The sequence below is a fragment of the Crocodylus siamensis genome, chromosome 5 (genome assembly GCF_052110815.1).
Source record: "Crocodylus siamensis isolate JL-2025a chromosome 5, ASM5211081v1, whole genome shotgun sequence".
Taxonomy (NCBI): Eukaryota; Metazoa; Chordata; order Crocodylia; family Crocodylidae; genus Crocodylus; species Crocodylus siamensis.
The window spans coordinates 184236461-184254677 of NC_143399.1; the positions used below are offsets into that span (position 1 = coordinate 184236461).

Genomic DNA, 18217 nt, shown 5'->3' on the forward strand with positions numbered 1-18217 from the left:
TCACCCATGTTATCTTTTATTTGTGCTGACAATTTTCCTGTCACCTTACTTGTAGAGTCACTCCACTACTACATAACGTCCCTATTTTCTAAGGGAAAAATATGATTTTCACTCATGTTTTAATGCAACATGCATAGTTTTGCCCCCATCCTCTAACACTATGTGATAGAGCTTCATACCCTGCTAATATGTGCAATTTGTTTTTTAATTAAGCACTTCTTTGTGCTTTATACTGCCACAGGATTTACTTATTTCTGGTAGATGCATTTGTTTATATAACAGTTGACTCTGCAGACAGGAGACTTAAAATTGCTACCTGCTTGTGCTTTAGTTAAATTCTCTTAGCATTTTACTATAAACTTATCTGTCTGATAAATGTATAGCCATGACTTTTTTAAATGAACAAACTGTCAAAGATCAAAGTCTTTGGTCTCAGATGCCGATGGCAAAAGGTCAAAGGCCATGCTAGCACAACAAACCCAGTAATTAAAGTCTCACACCATTACCCCTCACCAACTTAAATTTAAAGCGCATGCGTAATCGTGCACAGCTGGGCTAGCATGAAACCTGAGCAAACAAAGAAAGTCCGTTTGTAGTCATGATTGGCAACCTGTTAATTATTCATGCCTGGTGTACAGCGATAGGCCACCCTGCCAACTATAACTTTGAGAAAGTTTCCGCCCAGAGCGGAGAACTCCGTGCACACCTAGGAGACACAGTCAGCAAACTGGCCATTCACAGACATCTCCCTGCCACCGATTCTCTTCCTGGCGTACCCCACCTTTGCTAGCACGACTGTCGTCCTTGTAAAAAGCTCTTGGCGGTCCGTGGACCACAGTAGCTTACGTGAATTGCTCAGAACCTGTACCAAGCAAGCTCTCAACCTACGCTGCAGTCACTGAGTAGCGTAAGTACAAAATAAACTTCCTCAGTAACCAATACGCTTCAGCCGCCTGACTCCTACTCACTGCTGCTACCCTCCTGTCCGATCACTGATCCTACCCGCACCAAGCCGGTCGTGACGACCCAGGCTCGTGGGTCACAAGGTGCACCGGTCTTCTGGCGCGACACAAACCACCCCCACAAATGCTAAAAATAAAAATTGAAATTGCTACTGAAGAGCTTGTCTAATCCCAACTGTGCAGTTGGTCCAATAAAAGCTATCACTCAGAAAGCCTTGCCTCTTGCATATTTTTGAACCATCAGAGCTACAACAACACTTTAACATGACCAAAATCTAAGTAAGTTCTTTTCTGTTATGAGTCTATACTTGAATGCATAACATTGCTAATTTATATAATAATTTTGCTATGCATTTGAGATTATGGACAGAATACAAATACTACAATCCACCACGCATTTAGTTAGCTCCTCTTTCCAACAAAGTAAGAATTCTGATTTCTCTTTAGAAGTTATTTCTGTAAGGAAGGCTAGCAATCTTGCACTAGGTTATTATACATGCTGCTGGCTGTTTTAGGTCTCTGTTTGGGTGGCTCCACTGAATATTATATGTATAATACTAAGCCTAACACAGCATTTCTTCCACTACTTGAGCTTTACTAAGGCTTCTACACCTTCATACACTGAGAAAACAAAAGACATGCAGAATACAATGACAAACACCCACTGGGCTTTCACAGACAGTGAACTTGCAAATGGAACCTTGTAACTTGAATACCCTTTAAATGACCTTTCCCCCCACCAAACCTGCCACCAGTATCCAGAATCTGTCAAAGTAAGCTGTCACCTGCAAAAGCTTATGCCTCTCTGAACCAATTAATCTCTAAGGTGCCACCCTGCCCTGCTTTCTGACCAATATCCAGAACAGTAATAGACCTCACTAAGGCTAAATGAGAAGGAAAAACCACCTCCACTAAAGCACTGACAATTCTATGCTGCCATGGGAACATACAAACCAACCACTAGATTACTGCTGCAGATTTTACCTGCTGAAGCAATCTTCTCTTTTTGTACACAATACAAACATACAGACATTTATTTCACTATAACTCAATGAGAAGCCTTGTCCTTTGACTTAGTACTTTTGAAACTTGGGTTTCAACAGCTCCACATTTGAGGGATGCCACAAACACACTTTAGAGAAGACTGACAAAAGGAGAAAGGCAAGATGGAAACCGCTGTGGATGAAACTGGGTCTAACTTGAAAATACCTTATTGTGAAGGATCAGAGAAGCAGCTATAGGATGAAGCAGCTGAATCCTCCCACTTTCATGGTGTAAGTGATATTTATGAGCAAGGCCTGGTTAATAGCCAGAAAGAAAAATTAAATCTTTAGACTTGAAGGCAATGGAGAACAGAGTCTATACAAAAACTTAACTGAGGCTCCAGACAGTCTAAATGAAATGATTCTGGCTAACTTCACAAAGCCAGTAAGTACATAAAGAACCACCACCAGGAAAGCCTGTCAAGGGGACCCCTGAAGGCTCCATGCAGTATACAGTGGGGTACCATTTCCTTTTTTCCCCTAACTCTCCCAGGTAAATTCTGGGATGAGATGAAGCAGCAGAAATCTGCATCTTACTCATTATTTCTGAACCAGAAAGATAATTTTCCCCAAGTGATGGTAGGTTCTTCTTGTCTTAACTTTAGGTTGGTGGTCATTGGTCTGACATACTCTGACCATCTTGAAAGGAGAATTGAAAAATTTTAAACAGTGCTTCTTGCAAGCTGTGGAACACTGGATCCTGAGCCAAAGGAAGAAATTTGAGATTGATTCAATTAGTAATTTTAAACATTGTGAACAAGAGGGATATCCCTAGAGCAACCAAACATGTCACATCTGATCTGAGTTTCCTCAGTACCCATGGTATCAGTGATTTCTTCTTCTCCCCTACTTGTAACAGCTACAAAACTTGAGTCTCTTCACAACCACCAAAAATAGAACAAGATCTGGAACACTTCCCAGGGCAACCTGTATTGTTCTGGGGAAATGGATCTTCTTATAAGCTAATCTGTCTGGATATCAAGTTCTGACCAACTAGGTAGCTATAAAGGATGTCAGGTGACATGCTACCCAGTCCATTATAACTTCTTCAACCAATCTGCTTCTAATGTCACCTTCCCCAATGCTGTCTGATACAACAATTTTCTCTCTTGTTTAGATCAGTATAGCTTGTTTTCCCATCAGCTTCTGACCCACAGTATTCACATACAGGAAGGAGTTAGATTTCTCAATCTCATAACAAGGCTCTGGATGATGATAAAGTGCATGACCTTGGAAAGAGTAACCTCTATAGTGAACTTTTTTCAAGACTTCCTAGTTACCCTCAAAGAAGAAGCAAGTGGTGTGTTCTTCCTTGAGATTTGACCTAAGAAAATGTCATGGTCGTGTAAATTCTTCCTAGATGTACCTAGGACTTTACACACTTTTTATATGAAGACTTGCTCCATAATAAAAACCCTTGCCTGGTCCCAGGGCAAAGGATGGCTTTCATCTCAGAATAATGCCTTCTCATACCCAGTAGTCTTGAGAAAGTTGTAAGCAGCAGATAGTGAAAGATTGCCCCAGAGGGTATGAAGTAAGACAGACCTATAAATGCAACTTCCAGAGCTCTCCTCTTCCCCAGAAAGTCATCTCATTGTCAAAATCGAGAGTCTGATGAAATGAATAAGGCTTAGATGCCTGACTGCACATTCCCTGTTAGGCTGAAGCTTCAAGAGAGTTTATGTGGACGGGGCTTTCTCTTCATCTGATCTCCACACAGAATTAGAGGCATTAATCAGGGCTGTGAATAAAGGGTACACACCACAGCTTTCTCTGAGTCATAGCCTACTTCCCTCAGTACTTAGAAAGAAGACCTACATCTTCTAAGGTCTACCAACTGTCATACAAAGGCTCCAAAGCAGAAAAACCCTACCACAGAGGAAACTACAATGGGCATACTGTTGTTGTACCACCGGATGCACCTCTTGGAAGGTACTACTGACTAATGCTTGAGAACCATTTGTTTAAAAACTTCAAGATAGTGAAAAACCAGAAGAGAAGCTACACACTAGAAGCATAAAAGCTTATTGACAATGATGCACAGCAAACTGATCTGGAGCTTACAGGAACAGATAAGTCATAAGCAGAAAGTGCTCATCAGAAAAAAGGTTACTGAGTAACAAAATACTTAAAATGCTATGAAACTGGAATTAATCTTGTGTCAATATATTATGATTTAGCCCTTTGGGCTCCACAATACATTATTGGGGTACTTTCATTCAATATTGCTGTCTGAGTAACAAAGATTGCTAAAACCTGAGAGCTGTTTAAGCAGTACTTGACTAAAGGGAACAAAAGTTGTAAATTTGGGAGAAGTCCATCATTGGAAAATTTCAGATACATAACATAATATTTCATAATATAACAGTGCAAACTCTAACAACCATTTTGCTATTATAGCCAACACACTCAGTTTTGTAATAACTTCAGTGGTATAATTTTGGGGAAAGAAAAGCCACTGATGGAAACTTCAGGATTGGGTTTTGTAAATCTCTAGTTAAAAATTTAAATGTTTTCATTTCATATTTAGATCTGATCATAGACTGATTGAGCACAATGAGAAGTATTTTGTTATGAGCCTGCACAACTAAAAGAAATAACAGGTCATGTGAAATAGGCACTGATACTTAAACCACATGCTGATGTAAATTCAAATGGAGAGAAAGTATTTATTTCAATGTATTTCATAGATTTCATAGACATTAGGGCTGGAAGGGACCTCGGGAGATCATCGAGTCCAGCCCCCTGCCCAAAGGGCAGGAAGTCAGCTGGGGTCATAGGATCCCAGCAAGATAAGCATCCAATTTACTCCTGAAGGTGTCCAATGTAGGTGCTTGAACCACCTCCGCTGGCAGACTGTTCCAGACCTTGGGGGCTCGGACAGTAAAGAAATTCTTCCTTACGTCCAGCCTGAAACGGTCTTGCAGGAGTTTGTGACCGTTCGACCTCGTCATCCCTTGGGGCGCTCTGGTGAACAGATGTTCCCCCAGATCCTGGTGGTCACCCCTGATAAACTTATAGGTGGCCATCAGATCACCCCTGAGCCTGCGCTTTTCCAGGCTAAAGAGTCCCATGGCTCTCAGCCTGTCATCGTAAGATCTGTTTTCCTGACCTCTGATCATGTGTGTGGCTCTCCTCTGGACTCTCTCAAGCTTCTCCACATCCTTTTTGAATTGTGGAGCCCAAAACTGGGCGCAGCACTCCAGCTGCGGCCTCACCAAGGCCGAGTACAAGGGGAGAATGACGTCCCGGGATTTGCTCGAGAAGCATCTATGGATGCACGCCAGCATTTTGGTCACTTTACTAGCCGCAGCATCGCATTGCAGGCTCATGTTCATCTTGTGGTCAATGATGACCCCCAAGGCTTTTTTTTCTGTAGTGCTAACCAACGTAGCACTGCCAAGCCTATAAGGGTGCTGCAGGTTTTTCCTCCCAAGGTGGAGAACCTTGCATTTTTCGGTGTTAAACACTATGAGGTTCTCGTCTGCCCATTTGCTGAGCTTGTCCAGGTCAGCCTGGATCACCCACCTATCTTCTGGCGTGGATGCTTTGCCCCAAAGTTTGGTGTCATTGGCGAACTTGGCCAGTCCACTCCTAACTTCAATGTCCACATCATTAATGAAGATGTTGAACAGTATGGGTCCCAGGACAGAGCCTTGAGGGACCCCACTGGTCACAGGGCACCAGGATGAGTGACTGCCATCAATCACAACCCTCTGGGTCCGACCACGAAGCCAATTTCCCAGCCAGCAGATTGTGGTGGAGCCAAGGCCACAACTGGGCAGTTCGGCCAAGAGGTGATCATGGGATACCAGATCAAAAGCTTTTTTGAAGTCAAGATATATGACATCAATCTCAAGTATGTTCTTGCTTAAGAGCTTTTTCCTCTTGTATTGTGCAATAGCACTATTTAAAAATCAACACCATTAAAAAGAAATGTTTTATAAACATGGTAAGAAAAGATTATATCAAAGGCTGTCATGGAACTGCACATCCCAATTTAAAAAACAAAAACAATCAAAACCATGGATGCATCATTTGGGAGGAAAAAAATCAGTATGTAAAGTCATACAAGTATCTGAGATTTGATCTCTTTCAACATTAACTCCATCTAAAAATGATGACGTCCCAATTCAGTTTGTATTTATTACCTATAATAGTATTGTGGTATGTCAGCAGGAAAAATCTGTACTAACTTTAAAAGGAATTACCTACCCATAGATTAAAATTGGGCCCAAATTTTTAATAAGAATTTGGAAGCTTAACAAAAAAACCACACTTTCAGTTTGCATATGTAAATATTTATAAAAGAACCCACAAAACATTTGTATTGTGACAGAGATCCTTGAGCTAGTTTGCCTTCAAGTAGTAAGTAAATCTTCTTGACTGGGATGAAACAAACTGATGTTTTAAAGGTTAGCAATCAAGAGCATAATTTCTATTCCAGGTTAACATACTTACATGATTTTCTGTTGGAAATTTTCAGTGGTTGAATCTGTACTTCTGGTTTTCTCAGTGCAAATCTCCTAGAAAAAGGGAGGTGATAGGGACAGACTCAGTTTTCATAGCAAGGTTGGGATTAATAAACACTCATCATCATGACACTATTGCAAAAGAAACTGAAAGATTTTAAAAAAAAATTAACCCAAAACAATGCAATTATTCAAGTTCTACAAAAATTAAATCCTTAAGTCTCACATTTTTGTAAACTCTCCAAAAACAGCTGCAGCTTACTCCTGCATAGCACATCAATGTGCATACAGATACTGATGTGCTATTTTCCATATGGCCTTTCTTCTAAACTGGATCAGCACTATCCTATCAGTTTTTGTCATTATTCATTCTAGCCAGACAAGTGGGGAAATCCAAACTATTTAGGCAGTGAGCTTCCAAGTTTAGTTGTCTTACTGCAATACAAGGTTTTAAAGTTTATCATAACCTTGTAATCTGTGAGCACATGTATGACAACTATGCTGCAAAGCAGTACAAAGGCTTTTTTTTTTTTTTTTAAGAAGAAAAATTATAGTGTGCTGCTTAGTAGCTCACCTCTCCTGGAAATGCTTTGAAGGGATCAAGCCTGCTCTGGGATTGGCATCACCGTCATGCTTGGCCTGCCACCAGGTTGCATCATCTTGGCTCATGACATGAAGGATCTCTCCTTTTCTGAAAGCAAGCCCAGCCTCCTTACAAGGAATTGCTTTATCTTCATTAGGATCGTAGTCAAACAGAGCTCTAATAAACATCTGGAACAAACAACTTTATTTTAGATACAAACATATCTGCAAGTGTAAGTCACGGGTTTCTCTTTTTCTTTTCTTTTCAATGTACAAAAGACCTTAGGTCTTGTTAGAAATGCTTGTTGCTCTGAACTGTCTATGTGGAAATTTAACCTTAGGAAGTTATAAGACATTTAGCATGTGCAACCTGCTAACAGAGTCTAGGGCCAAGAAAGGCTAAAAGGGTCAATTTCCCAAAGAAAAACAGAGGCTCAGGATTTTGATGGTGGACCTTCTGTTAAGAAAGAGAAAAGGTCATCTGAAGGATTTTTTGACTGCAGTCCTACTTGGTAACTTAACCTCCTTACAGGTGGGTTTTTACAAGAGGTTTCAGAAGCCAGTTAAATTCTAGGGGTCTTGCTGCAAATGACATACCCTGGGGATTGGCAATTTTTTTAGCAACAGCAGGCTGAATTACTGCAGGCTGCTCCAAATGTAGGCCAGCACTTACCCCAAAATTGCCCCCAACATCTGGTGTAGTGGCTCAGATAAAGTCTCTTTGCAGGTCAAATGCAGCCAGCAGGCTGAAGGTGGCTAACCCCTCATCTACACACTCTTATTGGGCATGCGTTAGAAGCCCTGGAACCTGCAGTGTGTACCTAATTAAATGCCTAGGAAAGCAAGCAGGGGAGGAAGAAAGGAATAATGTTCCCCTTCATATGATTTAGTAAAATTAAATCCTGCTAATTAAATGCATCCATATGGGTGTCTTCCATTTGCCTATGTGTTGCACTGAACATTAACATTTGATTAGAAGAGTCATCATAAACAGCTTATGAAATAAATTAGCGCTTACCTTGCCATCTTTAGCTGGCATTTCCTCTTTCACACTAGGTATAATTTTAAATGTAATTGCTCCTTGTGACTGAGCCTATTGAAGATTTTTTTAAGAAAAAACACATTAAGAATTTAGCATTCTAAAAATTAATGCAAAAAGTCTTAAAAGAGCAAAAGAGAAGTCAAACTAATGTATGAATAACTAAAATCCAGCCCATGTACCAAACACAATCCCAGGAGTTCTGGCATAATGCAAAGTTGTGAACTAAAAAGATAAGTTTGTGGTCTGCAATGTTTTTATTTACTATGTGGACTACTATGAAGTAAAGACAAAACTTTATGTTAAGAACTATAACCTGCAACTTCAGAGGTTATTGCTCCATATTAAAAATGAAAAACTGCATTTGCCTTTAATTTTAATTTTTATATGTAATACAAGCAACCACTATGCTCCTGGCAAAGTTTGGACCTCTCTGGGATAATCCAACTAACATTTCATCATTCAGAAAATGGAGAGAAATATTCAAACAGGTTTCTGTCACAACTATAGTATAAACATATTTTTCCTAGGATTTTATTCTTGTGCTGAATTAAAAAGACTAGAAGAATCAAAACATTTTTTGAGTAGGCTGTGTGTACCGGGGGGGAAAAAACCTATAAATCTTCAAACAAGTTAACCATCATCAGCCATCTCATCATCCACTTCTCTTTTCCTATGACCCATTAAAAGTATGTGTATTTGGCTGCATTTTACTTATAAACCACAATATATTCCCACTGCCTCAGTGACATTTTGCTATTGAAGGAAGTGCTAATCAGCTGGAGACTCTGTTACTGTTGCAGGCAGCCAATGGGTTTCATAAAAACTAGCAGAGTGCAACACACAGCCAACAATTTAAGCAAAATGGAAACAGGCTCGTCCACTACCAAATGAGACATAAGTTTGCCTGCAATCCCGTGAGCCAAAAGCTCACTGTCTGACAAACAGCAGCCAAGTTTCTTATTTCACCAGCAGCAGGACTGGAATCAATAATTCCATTCTCACCGAAAGGGTTCTAACGAGCTTCTGATGTTTATACTGTACTTCACTGAGGTAAACAGGGAAAATTGTTCAAACTTTTCTGTTACTGTTGTTTCTCAAGATTTTTTTTAAATATTAATTTTGCTGAAAAGAGACTTCCATAGGGAACATAAAACCATGCATAGAATACTAGGAAGGTAGACAGGCAAAAGTCAATTATTTTGGCTACTTAATCAAAATTATATAAAAGTCTTTTTAACAGGAGGAACTCCCCCCCACCCCAATGATTACCTCAAGAACGGGAACAACTACCGACACTTCTCCCACCTACCCAAGCCTTTGATCCTTTGCAGTAAAAATGGTATGCATTTTTATATCCCTGGCATGATTAATCTGTTAAATCACATGCCACAAATTCAGTCACTTTATCACCTGATAAGCCACAAAAATGGTGAACCAGCCTCAAAGATGTTCCTTGTAACATGACTGTAGAATATCTTTGCAGCTTGTTTATATCTCTCATTTCAATTTGAATCTGTGGCATATGTTACAGGTCGGGCAGGTCCAGTATCTCCGGATGGACTGCTCCTCCCCCCACCCCTCCTCCCCACTCTTTCTGCGAGGGTACTCTGTGACTCAAGCTTAACTTTTCTTCCCCAAGGCACAGCAGCAAGAGATATCATGATTCACCACCCCTCCTCCCTGTCTCCAACCAGCTTTCACGTCTGCTTCGTTAAGAAGCCATTTAGCATCTCTCTATGAAAACCAGTATGTAAACAAACACTCAAGTGACATGCTTTACTTGTCTGACCTGGGGAGAGATGGGGATCTCCCCAGATCTGCATAAAGGTCAGAGGAACATCTCCTTCACTCCAAGTGGGAGAGGGGGAAGCCCAGCTAACTACTCACTCCCAGCACAGCACAAATGAAGGTGAGGATAAACAACCCCTGTCCTCAGCTCTCCAGTCTGCTTGCTGGTGAGTGCTGGCCAAGGAAGTTCCCAAGGCACCTTTTTCCCCTTTGGATAGCCTGCCCCGTGAACATGAAGCAGGTCACATGGTGTGATGTTTCCATGGACCAGTATTGTCTGTTGTTTGATGGAAATAACTGCCAGGGGCCTGAAAGACTAAGTTGTGAGATTTAGTCTATGGTATTTTTCCACAGCCATGAACTTATATTGGCTTTAGTAGTGGTAAGGTATAAGGGAGCACAGCCTGAGAAAGAACAAATTACTATTATTCATATATAACCAAGTAAAGTACTATATTAAGATTCCATTTATATACTGTTTATGAAGGGTTAATAATGATTTTTTAAGTGACTAAATTGTTAGACCCAAACATGGTTCTTATAATTGCAACTTAACTCGCCATGTTTGCAACAGGTTTATAACATCTACATGGCTTCATAGATGGTGTCATCTGCAGGGGTTTGGCTTATTTGGCCATGGGATAGTGTTCCAAGAAAACAGACTGCTGGGAAGGAATGAGGTCCACCTAATGAAGAGGCTTGCTAACCTAGCAAGGAGGGCTTTAAACTAAATTAACTGGGGGATGGAGACAAAAGCCCAGAAATAAGTAAAAAGCCAGGAGACTGAATAAAAAACTTATTAAGGGGAAACAATAATGGAAACCTTAGCAGGGAGAGGACAGGGCAGTCAGATAAATACCTGAAATGTTTATACAATAATGTGAGAATTATATGGAAGAAACAGGATGAAATGGAAGTCCTAGTACAATCATAGAATTATGATGTAATTGAGATTACAGAGATAGTTCATGTGACTGGAGTATAGTCATAGATATAGCTTGTTCAGGAAAGACAGGGAGGGGAAAAAAAGAAAAGGTTTTTTCCTGTATATATAGGTGACGTACACATGTTCTGAAGTGCAGTACAAAAGTGGAAGGTAGACCTGTTGAAAGCCTCTGGGTAAAGGTCAGAGGGGAGAGGAGCATGGGAGATGTTATAATGGATGTCTGCTAATGGCATCCAAAGCAAGAGGAGGCGGTGGACAAGGACTTCTTTAAAACAAGCGATGGAAGCTTCTAAATTGCAGGAATAGGCTCTCATGGGGGATGTAATTATTGGGACATCTGCTGAAGCAGAAGAATGGGAAATGCAATAGGAGACTAGCTAGACAGCAATCCCCAAGGAGTTGAAACTCAAAAAGGAAACCTATAAAAAGTGAACCTTTGGTCGTTGTACTAGGGAAGAGTATAAAAGTATTGCAGGCATGCAAGGAGAAAATTAGGACAGCCAAGGCACGTTTGAAATGCAGCTGGCAAAGCATATAAAAGGCAATCCCTCACAGTTGAGGATGATTGTCTTCATCCGTGTGTCCGAAGATGGCAAATGAGGCCTATCTGGAATTGACAGAGTCTAATGCAGCTCAGACGTTTGTTTCTGTGTGGGGTGAGTGGTGCTGGATTCTTGATTTGGTCCCTGACACACTGTTTCTGCCACTCCCGCTTTTCCATCTTCTGTTGTTGTCATGAGGTTTCAAAGTACTGAGATCCCGGCAGGAGACTCATCCTCCATTTGGGGTGGTCCTGGGCAACAGTCTCCCATGAGCTGACATTAATGTTGCTTTTTTTTCCAAGTTGGCCCTGAGGACATCCCTGAAGTACTTTCTCTGCTCTCCTCCTGAGCATACACCTTGGCTGAGCTGGGAGAATAAACCGTGCTTCAGGAGTCCGGCATTCATAGATTATAAGGCCGGAAGGCAACCTCAGAAGATCATTGGGTCCAGCCCCCTGCACTAGGCAGGAAAGATAACTGTGGGTCAGGTGACCCCAGCAAGGTGACTGTCTAGTCTCGTCTTGAAGATTTCTGGGGTAGGTGATTGCACCACCTCTGGAGGAAGCTTATTCCACAGTCTGGACACCCTGACTGTGAAGTTTTTTCCTAATGCTGAGCCCAGAGCAATCTTCCAGGAGTTTGTGGCCATTACTCCTGGTTTTCCCCTTGGGTGCCCTGGTGACCAGTTGCTTACTGAGCCCTTGATGTACTCTTCTAGTGTAGCAGTAAGCTGCTACCAGGTCCCCTCTCAGCCTTCTCTTCCTCAGGCTAAAGAGTCCCAGATCCCTCAGCCTTTCCTCACATGGCTTGCCTTTTAAGACTCTGATCATAAGGGTGGCTCTTCTTTGGACTCTCTCAAGCTTGTCCACGTCTTTCTTAAAGTGTGGTGCCCAGAACTGGACACAGTACTCCAGTTGTGGTCTCACCAGTGCTGAGTAGAGTGGAAGAATCACCTCCTTGGTTTTGCTGGAGATGCGTTGATTGATGCATGCCAGAGTATTATTTACCCTACCAGCTACAACATCAGACTGCTGGCTCATATTCATACTGTGGTCTACTATAACCCCCAGGTCCCTTTCACTTGTGCCACTAGTCAGTTTGGTGCTGCCGGTGTTAGGGATTGCTCGTCCCGAGGTGGAACACTTTACATTTCTTGACGCTGAACTTCATCACGTTCCAATCCGCCCAACTTGCTAGCCTGTCTAGGTCTGCCTGTATCTGTAGCTTATCTTCAAGCGTGACCATGCTCCCCTATAACTTGGTGTCATCTGTGAAATTGGCCAGTGAGCTTTTCACTCCCACATCCAAATCATTAATAAAAATGTTGAAAAGTACTGGACCAAGCACTGACCCCTGCAGGACACCACTGCCCACTTCTCATCAGGATGACACAGATCTGTTTACTATGATTCTCTGGGTCCTATCCTGCAGCCAGTTTCTTACCCACCTGACTATCTTGGAGTTAATCCCACAATCCTCCAATTTTCTCATAAGAATGTTGTGGGACACTAAATCAAAGGCCTTTTGGAAGTCAAGGTATACAACATCAACCTGCTCTCTCATGTCCAGCTGGCAAGTTACCTGGTTACAGGAGATGAGGTTGGTAAGGCAAGACCTACCCATGATGAAGCCATGCTGGGTGTCATTCAGAATCTTATCTTCTGCAAGCTTATCGCAGATAGACTTCTTGATGAACTTTTCTAGGATCTTCTCTAGGATGGAAGTTAGGCTGATTGGCCTGTAGTTACTAGGTGCCCTCCTGCCCTTCTTGTGAATGGACACAATATTGGCCCTCTTCCAGTCCTCAGGAACTTCTCCAGAGTTCCATGAGTCATGGAAGACTTTTGCTAGGGGTTCCACAATGACTTCAGCCAGCTCCTTAAGCACTCTTGGATGAAAAACATCTGGTCCCACTGACTTGTACACATCTAATTTTTTTAATTGGTCATACACAAATTTTATGGCAATAGGAGGAAGGCAATTATTCCTACTGTGATCATCCTCTACTCTACCTGGCATGGTTTTTCTCTTGCTCTGGTGAAAGACCAAGGCAAAGTAGTCATTCAGAAGTTCAGCTTTTTCCTGGGTACTGGTAACCAACTCTCCTGAGTTGTTGAGCAATGGTCCCACATTCCCATTTGTTTTCCTCCTGTTCCTTATGTACCTAAAGAAGGACTTCTTGTTGTCTTATTCCTTTTGCTAATCTAAGTTCGGTTGCTGCTTTAGCCCGTCTTATCTGTTCCCTGAAAATGTGGGCTGTCATGGAATAGTTCTCCTTGGGGCCAGCCCTGAGCTTCCATTGTTTATAAGCCTCTTTCTTCCTTCTTAAAAGGACCGTTTAGCCAAGAGATACTTTGGTACCTCTTGGATAAACCTCTTCTAAAAGGTACCTCTTCTGGTACCTTTTCGCAGCATGGGAATGGACTTCCTTTGTGCTTCAAGGATCGTGTCCTTAAGGAACAACCGCTCTTTGTGCACACCTAAACAGGGAAGAGGGAAACTACTCTTTGTGCATACCTTTCACCTTCAGTCCCTGGTCCCACAGGACGATTTTGTTGTTCCTTGTCTGCTCATATAGTATTGTAGTGATCTGCAGCAAGGAGCTGGGGCAGAGACACAATCCACTGCCTGCACACCCCTGCCTGGAGCACACAGGCTGCAGAGTGTGGCTCTGCCCTGGCCCCAGACCAAGCTGCCCCTGGCACAAGATCCCAGTGGCTCTGGAGCAGCCCCCTGCCCTGCCCCACACCTTGCCAGCATGGCTGGGGCCAGTCTCCATGGTAACCCCAGACTTGTGTTATCACAGCACAGCTGGGGTGTCCTTGAAGCCCCGCCCCAGCCATGCGGACAGGGTCTGCTGGGAAATGGAGTCTGACTTCCAGCCAGATCTGCCATTTTGCCCACCCCTGAGCTATATGCTTTCAAGTTTGCAGGGCCAGATGGGATGCACCTGAGGGTATTGAAACAGTTGGCTGAAGTAATTTCAGAGCCAAAGGTCAGGTGAGGTCCCAGATAAGTGGGAAAGGGTAAATATGGTGCTCATCTTTAAGAAAGGAATGGAAGAGGAACTACAGAGCAGTCAGCCTGATCTTTACACTTGGAATGGTCATGGAGCAGGTTCTCAAGAAATCCATTGTGAAACACCTAGAGGAGAACAAGGTGATCTGGAACAGTCAGCATGGATTCACCAAGAGTAAGTAATACCTGACCAATCTCATTTCCTTCTATAATAAAGTGACAGGCTCTGTAGATGAGGGGAGAACAGCAGATGTGGTATACCTCGACTTTAGCACAGCTTTGGACACTGTCTCCTACACTGTCCTCATCAACGAGCTAAGGAAATATCGATTAAAGTACTGTAAGGTGGATACATAACTGGTTGGATCACTGTTCTCAGAAAGGAGTCCTCAATGGCTCAATGTCTAGTTGAGAGGAGGTATCATGGGGTCTGTCCTGGGTCTGGTATTGTTTAACATCTTCACTAATGATTTGGATGATGGGATTGAGTGCATACTTAGCAAATTTGCAGGTGATACCAGCTTGGGTGGAATTGTAGACACTCCAGAAGGTAGGAGTAGGATCCAGAATGACCTGGATACGCTGGAGACATGGTCCACAATCAATAAGATGAGATTCAAGAAGAGCAAGTGCAAAGTCCTGCACTTGGGATGGAGTAGCCACATGTACAAACAAACTGGGGAATAACTGGCTAGGCTGCAGTACTGCAGAGAAGGACCATATGGGAAATGTGAGCCAACAGTGTGCTTTTGTTGCAAAAAACACCAACAGCATCCTGAGGTGTATTAACAGGAATGTTGCTTGAAAATCAAGGAAAGTTATTCTTCTGCTGTCTTCAGCACCAGTGAGGCCTTACCTGGAGTAGTGTGTGAAGTTTTGGGCCCTGCATTTAAAAAAGCATGCGGACAGTTTGGAAAGAGTCCAGTGTAGAGCAACAAAAATGATCCAAAGCCTGGGAGATGAGACTCATGAGGAAAAGCTGAAAGAGCTAAGGTTGCTGAGTCTGGAGAAGAAAAGACTGATGACTAATTTGATAATGGTCTTCAAATACTTGAAGGGTTCTTAGAGAGGATGGAGACAAGCTTTTTCCTTAGCTGTAGGTGAAAGGACTAGGAACAATGGCCTCAAGCTGCACTGCGGAAATTTAGGCTAGGAATTAGGAGGAACTTTCTGACTACGAGAGTGGTCAGGCATTGAAACAGGCTACCTAGAGAAGTTGTAAAATCTTCAGGCATGGAAACTTTCAAAAGCAGATTAGACAGACACTTGGTGGGAACACTTCAGTGAGGGATGCTCCTGCCTTGAGCAGAGAGCCGAATTAGACCTCACAAAGTTCCTTTCCAGCACTACTTTCCTATGATCTTTCATAATTTCTTACGCCTTCATGAGCCATTTATAAGCAGAACCATAACAAAGTGTTACGCATCATTTTTTAAGATAAGGGAGAAATATGGATGCAAAAAATGGTACCAAGAAAGAAAAAAAGAAAAAAAAAATCCATCTTGTATCATACTGTTTCAAAGAAAGATAGCACTAAAAGCAGAAAATCTGTTGACATAATTTAATTTTTGCTAAACTAGTTTAAAAATGTTTATCACTTACCAAAATTTGTATTATTTCCTCTGGTTTTTTATCATCCACAGGAATGCCATTGACTTCCCTGAGTTCATCACCAACATGAATAAGTCCTACACAATTAATACAATGCTTTATTTGTTGTTAAATGGCTTTAGTGTTTCATTAATACAACTTAGAGTAAGATTCAGGCCTTCTACATTTTTTCTGTTTGTTCCCTCCATGATGGAGTCACCGATTTCTACAATTTGCCTATAACTCAATGGTTCTTAATCTACTTAGATTCAAAGTGCCCCTCACTGGGCCTAAGGCAACCCCCCCCAAAAAACCAGCTCTTACCTTTTACTTGCTTTCTGGCTACAGAAAATTAATAGAGCAGATCTTCTGCTGCAAGGAACTTCTGTTGTAAGACCACAACAGATCAGACTATTTTTGACACTATGGATTCCTATTTGAAATATCTAGGTTTATCTTTTGAATCACGTCTAGGTGTTTGCACATCAAACAGTGCTAATATTCCACAACAACCTATGGCACCCTTAAAAGGCCCCCTGGTTGACAATCACTGCTCTGGATGCTATACATGGTAAACACTGCAGTAGCCAAGATCATCATGAAGAATTTCAGATAGATGATAGATTGTTTCTCTTCCATCCTTCCAAAAGCATTGTACCTTCAACTTTCCAAGTTTCTTTCTAGTATACAGATACTAGGACCAATTATCCCACTTCCTAGTGTTAGACAGCTCAAGTCTGATAAAAAACCACATACATATATACTGACTTCAAATCCCATATTGCAAGATGCTGAGCATGCTTCACTGACTAATGAGAGTTGAGAATACACAGTGCAAGACTGATCACAAGGCAGTTTTTTTTGCTTTAAAAATTACTAAGTTACACTCATGAAGGAAATACTAAGGCCCAGATCATATTCACCTTTTAGATGCCTAAGCTTATGTGGCCCTCCCTCCCAAAATCATGCATTTCACCTCAATAGAGGCATTATTCCTGGGGAGGTACACAGATCACACCATTCTCACAATGGGCAGCCTTATGCACCTCTAGAGCATGTGAGCACTGAGCAGGAAGTTGCCTAGAGAGTCGACAGGAAATGCTACGCATGGTGTGGGGTGAACTCTCAGGCATCTGACTCAAGACTCCATATCCAAATTGCCTAGAGGGAATATGCTTACCTGAAAAGTTGGCAGGGGAGAATAGAAGAAAGAAGGAGAGCCCATCTTTTGCCTTTCTTTCCATTCTGGGCAAGTGACTAACCTCTAGACTATGGGATTTGGGTTGTACTTCTCTTCACGTATTGTGGTGAAGGAGCTTATGATTAAGAGGAAGACACATTAATGGTTTTTCTGGGACTCAAGAGTAGAAATGGATTGCACATAAAGATCTAAACTGCTAAAAGCTCCTTAAGCCCCCTTTCGGCTACATCTACACTATGGGGGCTGCTGTCTCTATCTATAGCAGCAGCACCTTCCCAATGTGGATACATTTTTGCCAGCAGGAGTTTTCTATTGCTAAAACTACACAAAAGTCACCAAAATCAGAGGCCATCTTCTACCATCAGAGATGCATCCACATGGAGCTTTTCTGCAAGAGCTGTTAGTTACTGGTATGATCTTGTTACACCGCTTGCTGATGCAGCTCTGCAGGCAGAATTCGGACAAGTGCTTAGATTTCTAACATAGTACGTGGAATAGGATCTGGATATACTTTTAAAACAATTTAAAAGATGTTGTAGGAGCAATTACCAATGGAAAACACGGTAAAATTCACTTCCTTGACAGAAATACAAACAAAACAAGCATATATGCAGAAGTATAGCAAGCTCATTCAGTGTCCAGGGTAGTGGAAGGGAGGAGGATAAGCCAACTACTTTAGATGCTGCACCTGCTGTGACAAAAACTCCTGGGAGCCTTTCATTTGCCCCACTCACCCATTATAGTACTGAAATATGCCCTTTTTAAATTTCCTTTGAGACAGTAGAACGCTCTGGCTGGGAAAGTCCTGAGCACACCTCTCTATAGATCCTCAGAGGTCAATGACACTAACCGCTCCCAAGCATGCTAGAGATGAAGGTTTAAGAGTATGTGCAGAGGTATGCCTACACTAGCATCTTTTGGATTGGTAGTATGTAAGAGGCAGCAACTGGGTGGCATGTTCACAGGAACATCATGACCAAGACATGGTGCCGCCATAGTATGGACATGTCTAGTGGTGGTGAAATGGAAAA

At 42.0% G+C, this 18217-nt stretch overlaps 1 protein-coding gene across 6 annotated transcripts in view; it reads right to left on the reverse strand.

Annotated features, from left to right (window-relative positions):
• Positions 1–18217, reverse strand: part of MPP7 (MAGUK p55 scaffold protein 7) — a 281685-nt gene that overhangs the window by 54648 nt on the left and 208820 nt on the right. For all 6 annotated transcript variants that reach the window (XM_090047429.1, XM_090047431.1, XM_090047425.1 and 3 more), the window contains 4 exons: positions 15998–16083; positions 8078–8152; positions 7052–7248; positions 6467–6531 (listed from right to left, as the gene is read on the reverse strand). In XM_090047429.1, the coding sequence (XP_089903555.1) occupies positions 6467–6531; positions 7052–7248; positions 8078–8152; positions 15998–16083 (423 nt within the window). The remainder of the gene's footprint in view (positions 1–6466; positions 6532–7051; positions 7249–8077; positions 8153–15997; positions 16084–18217) is intronic.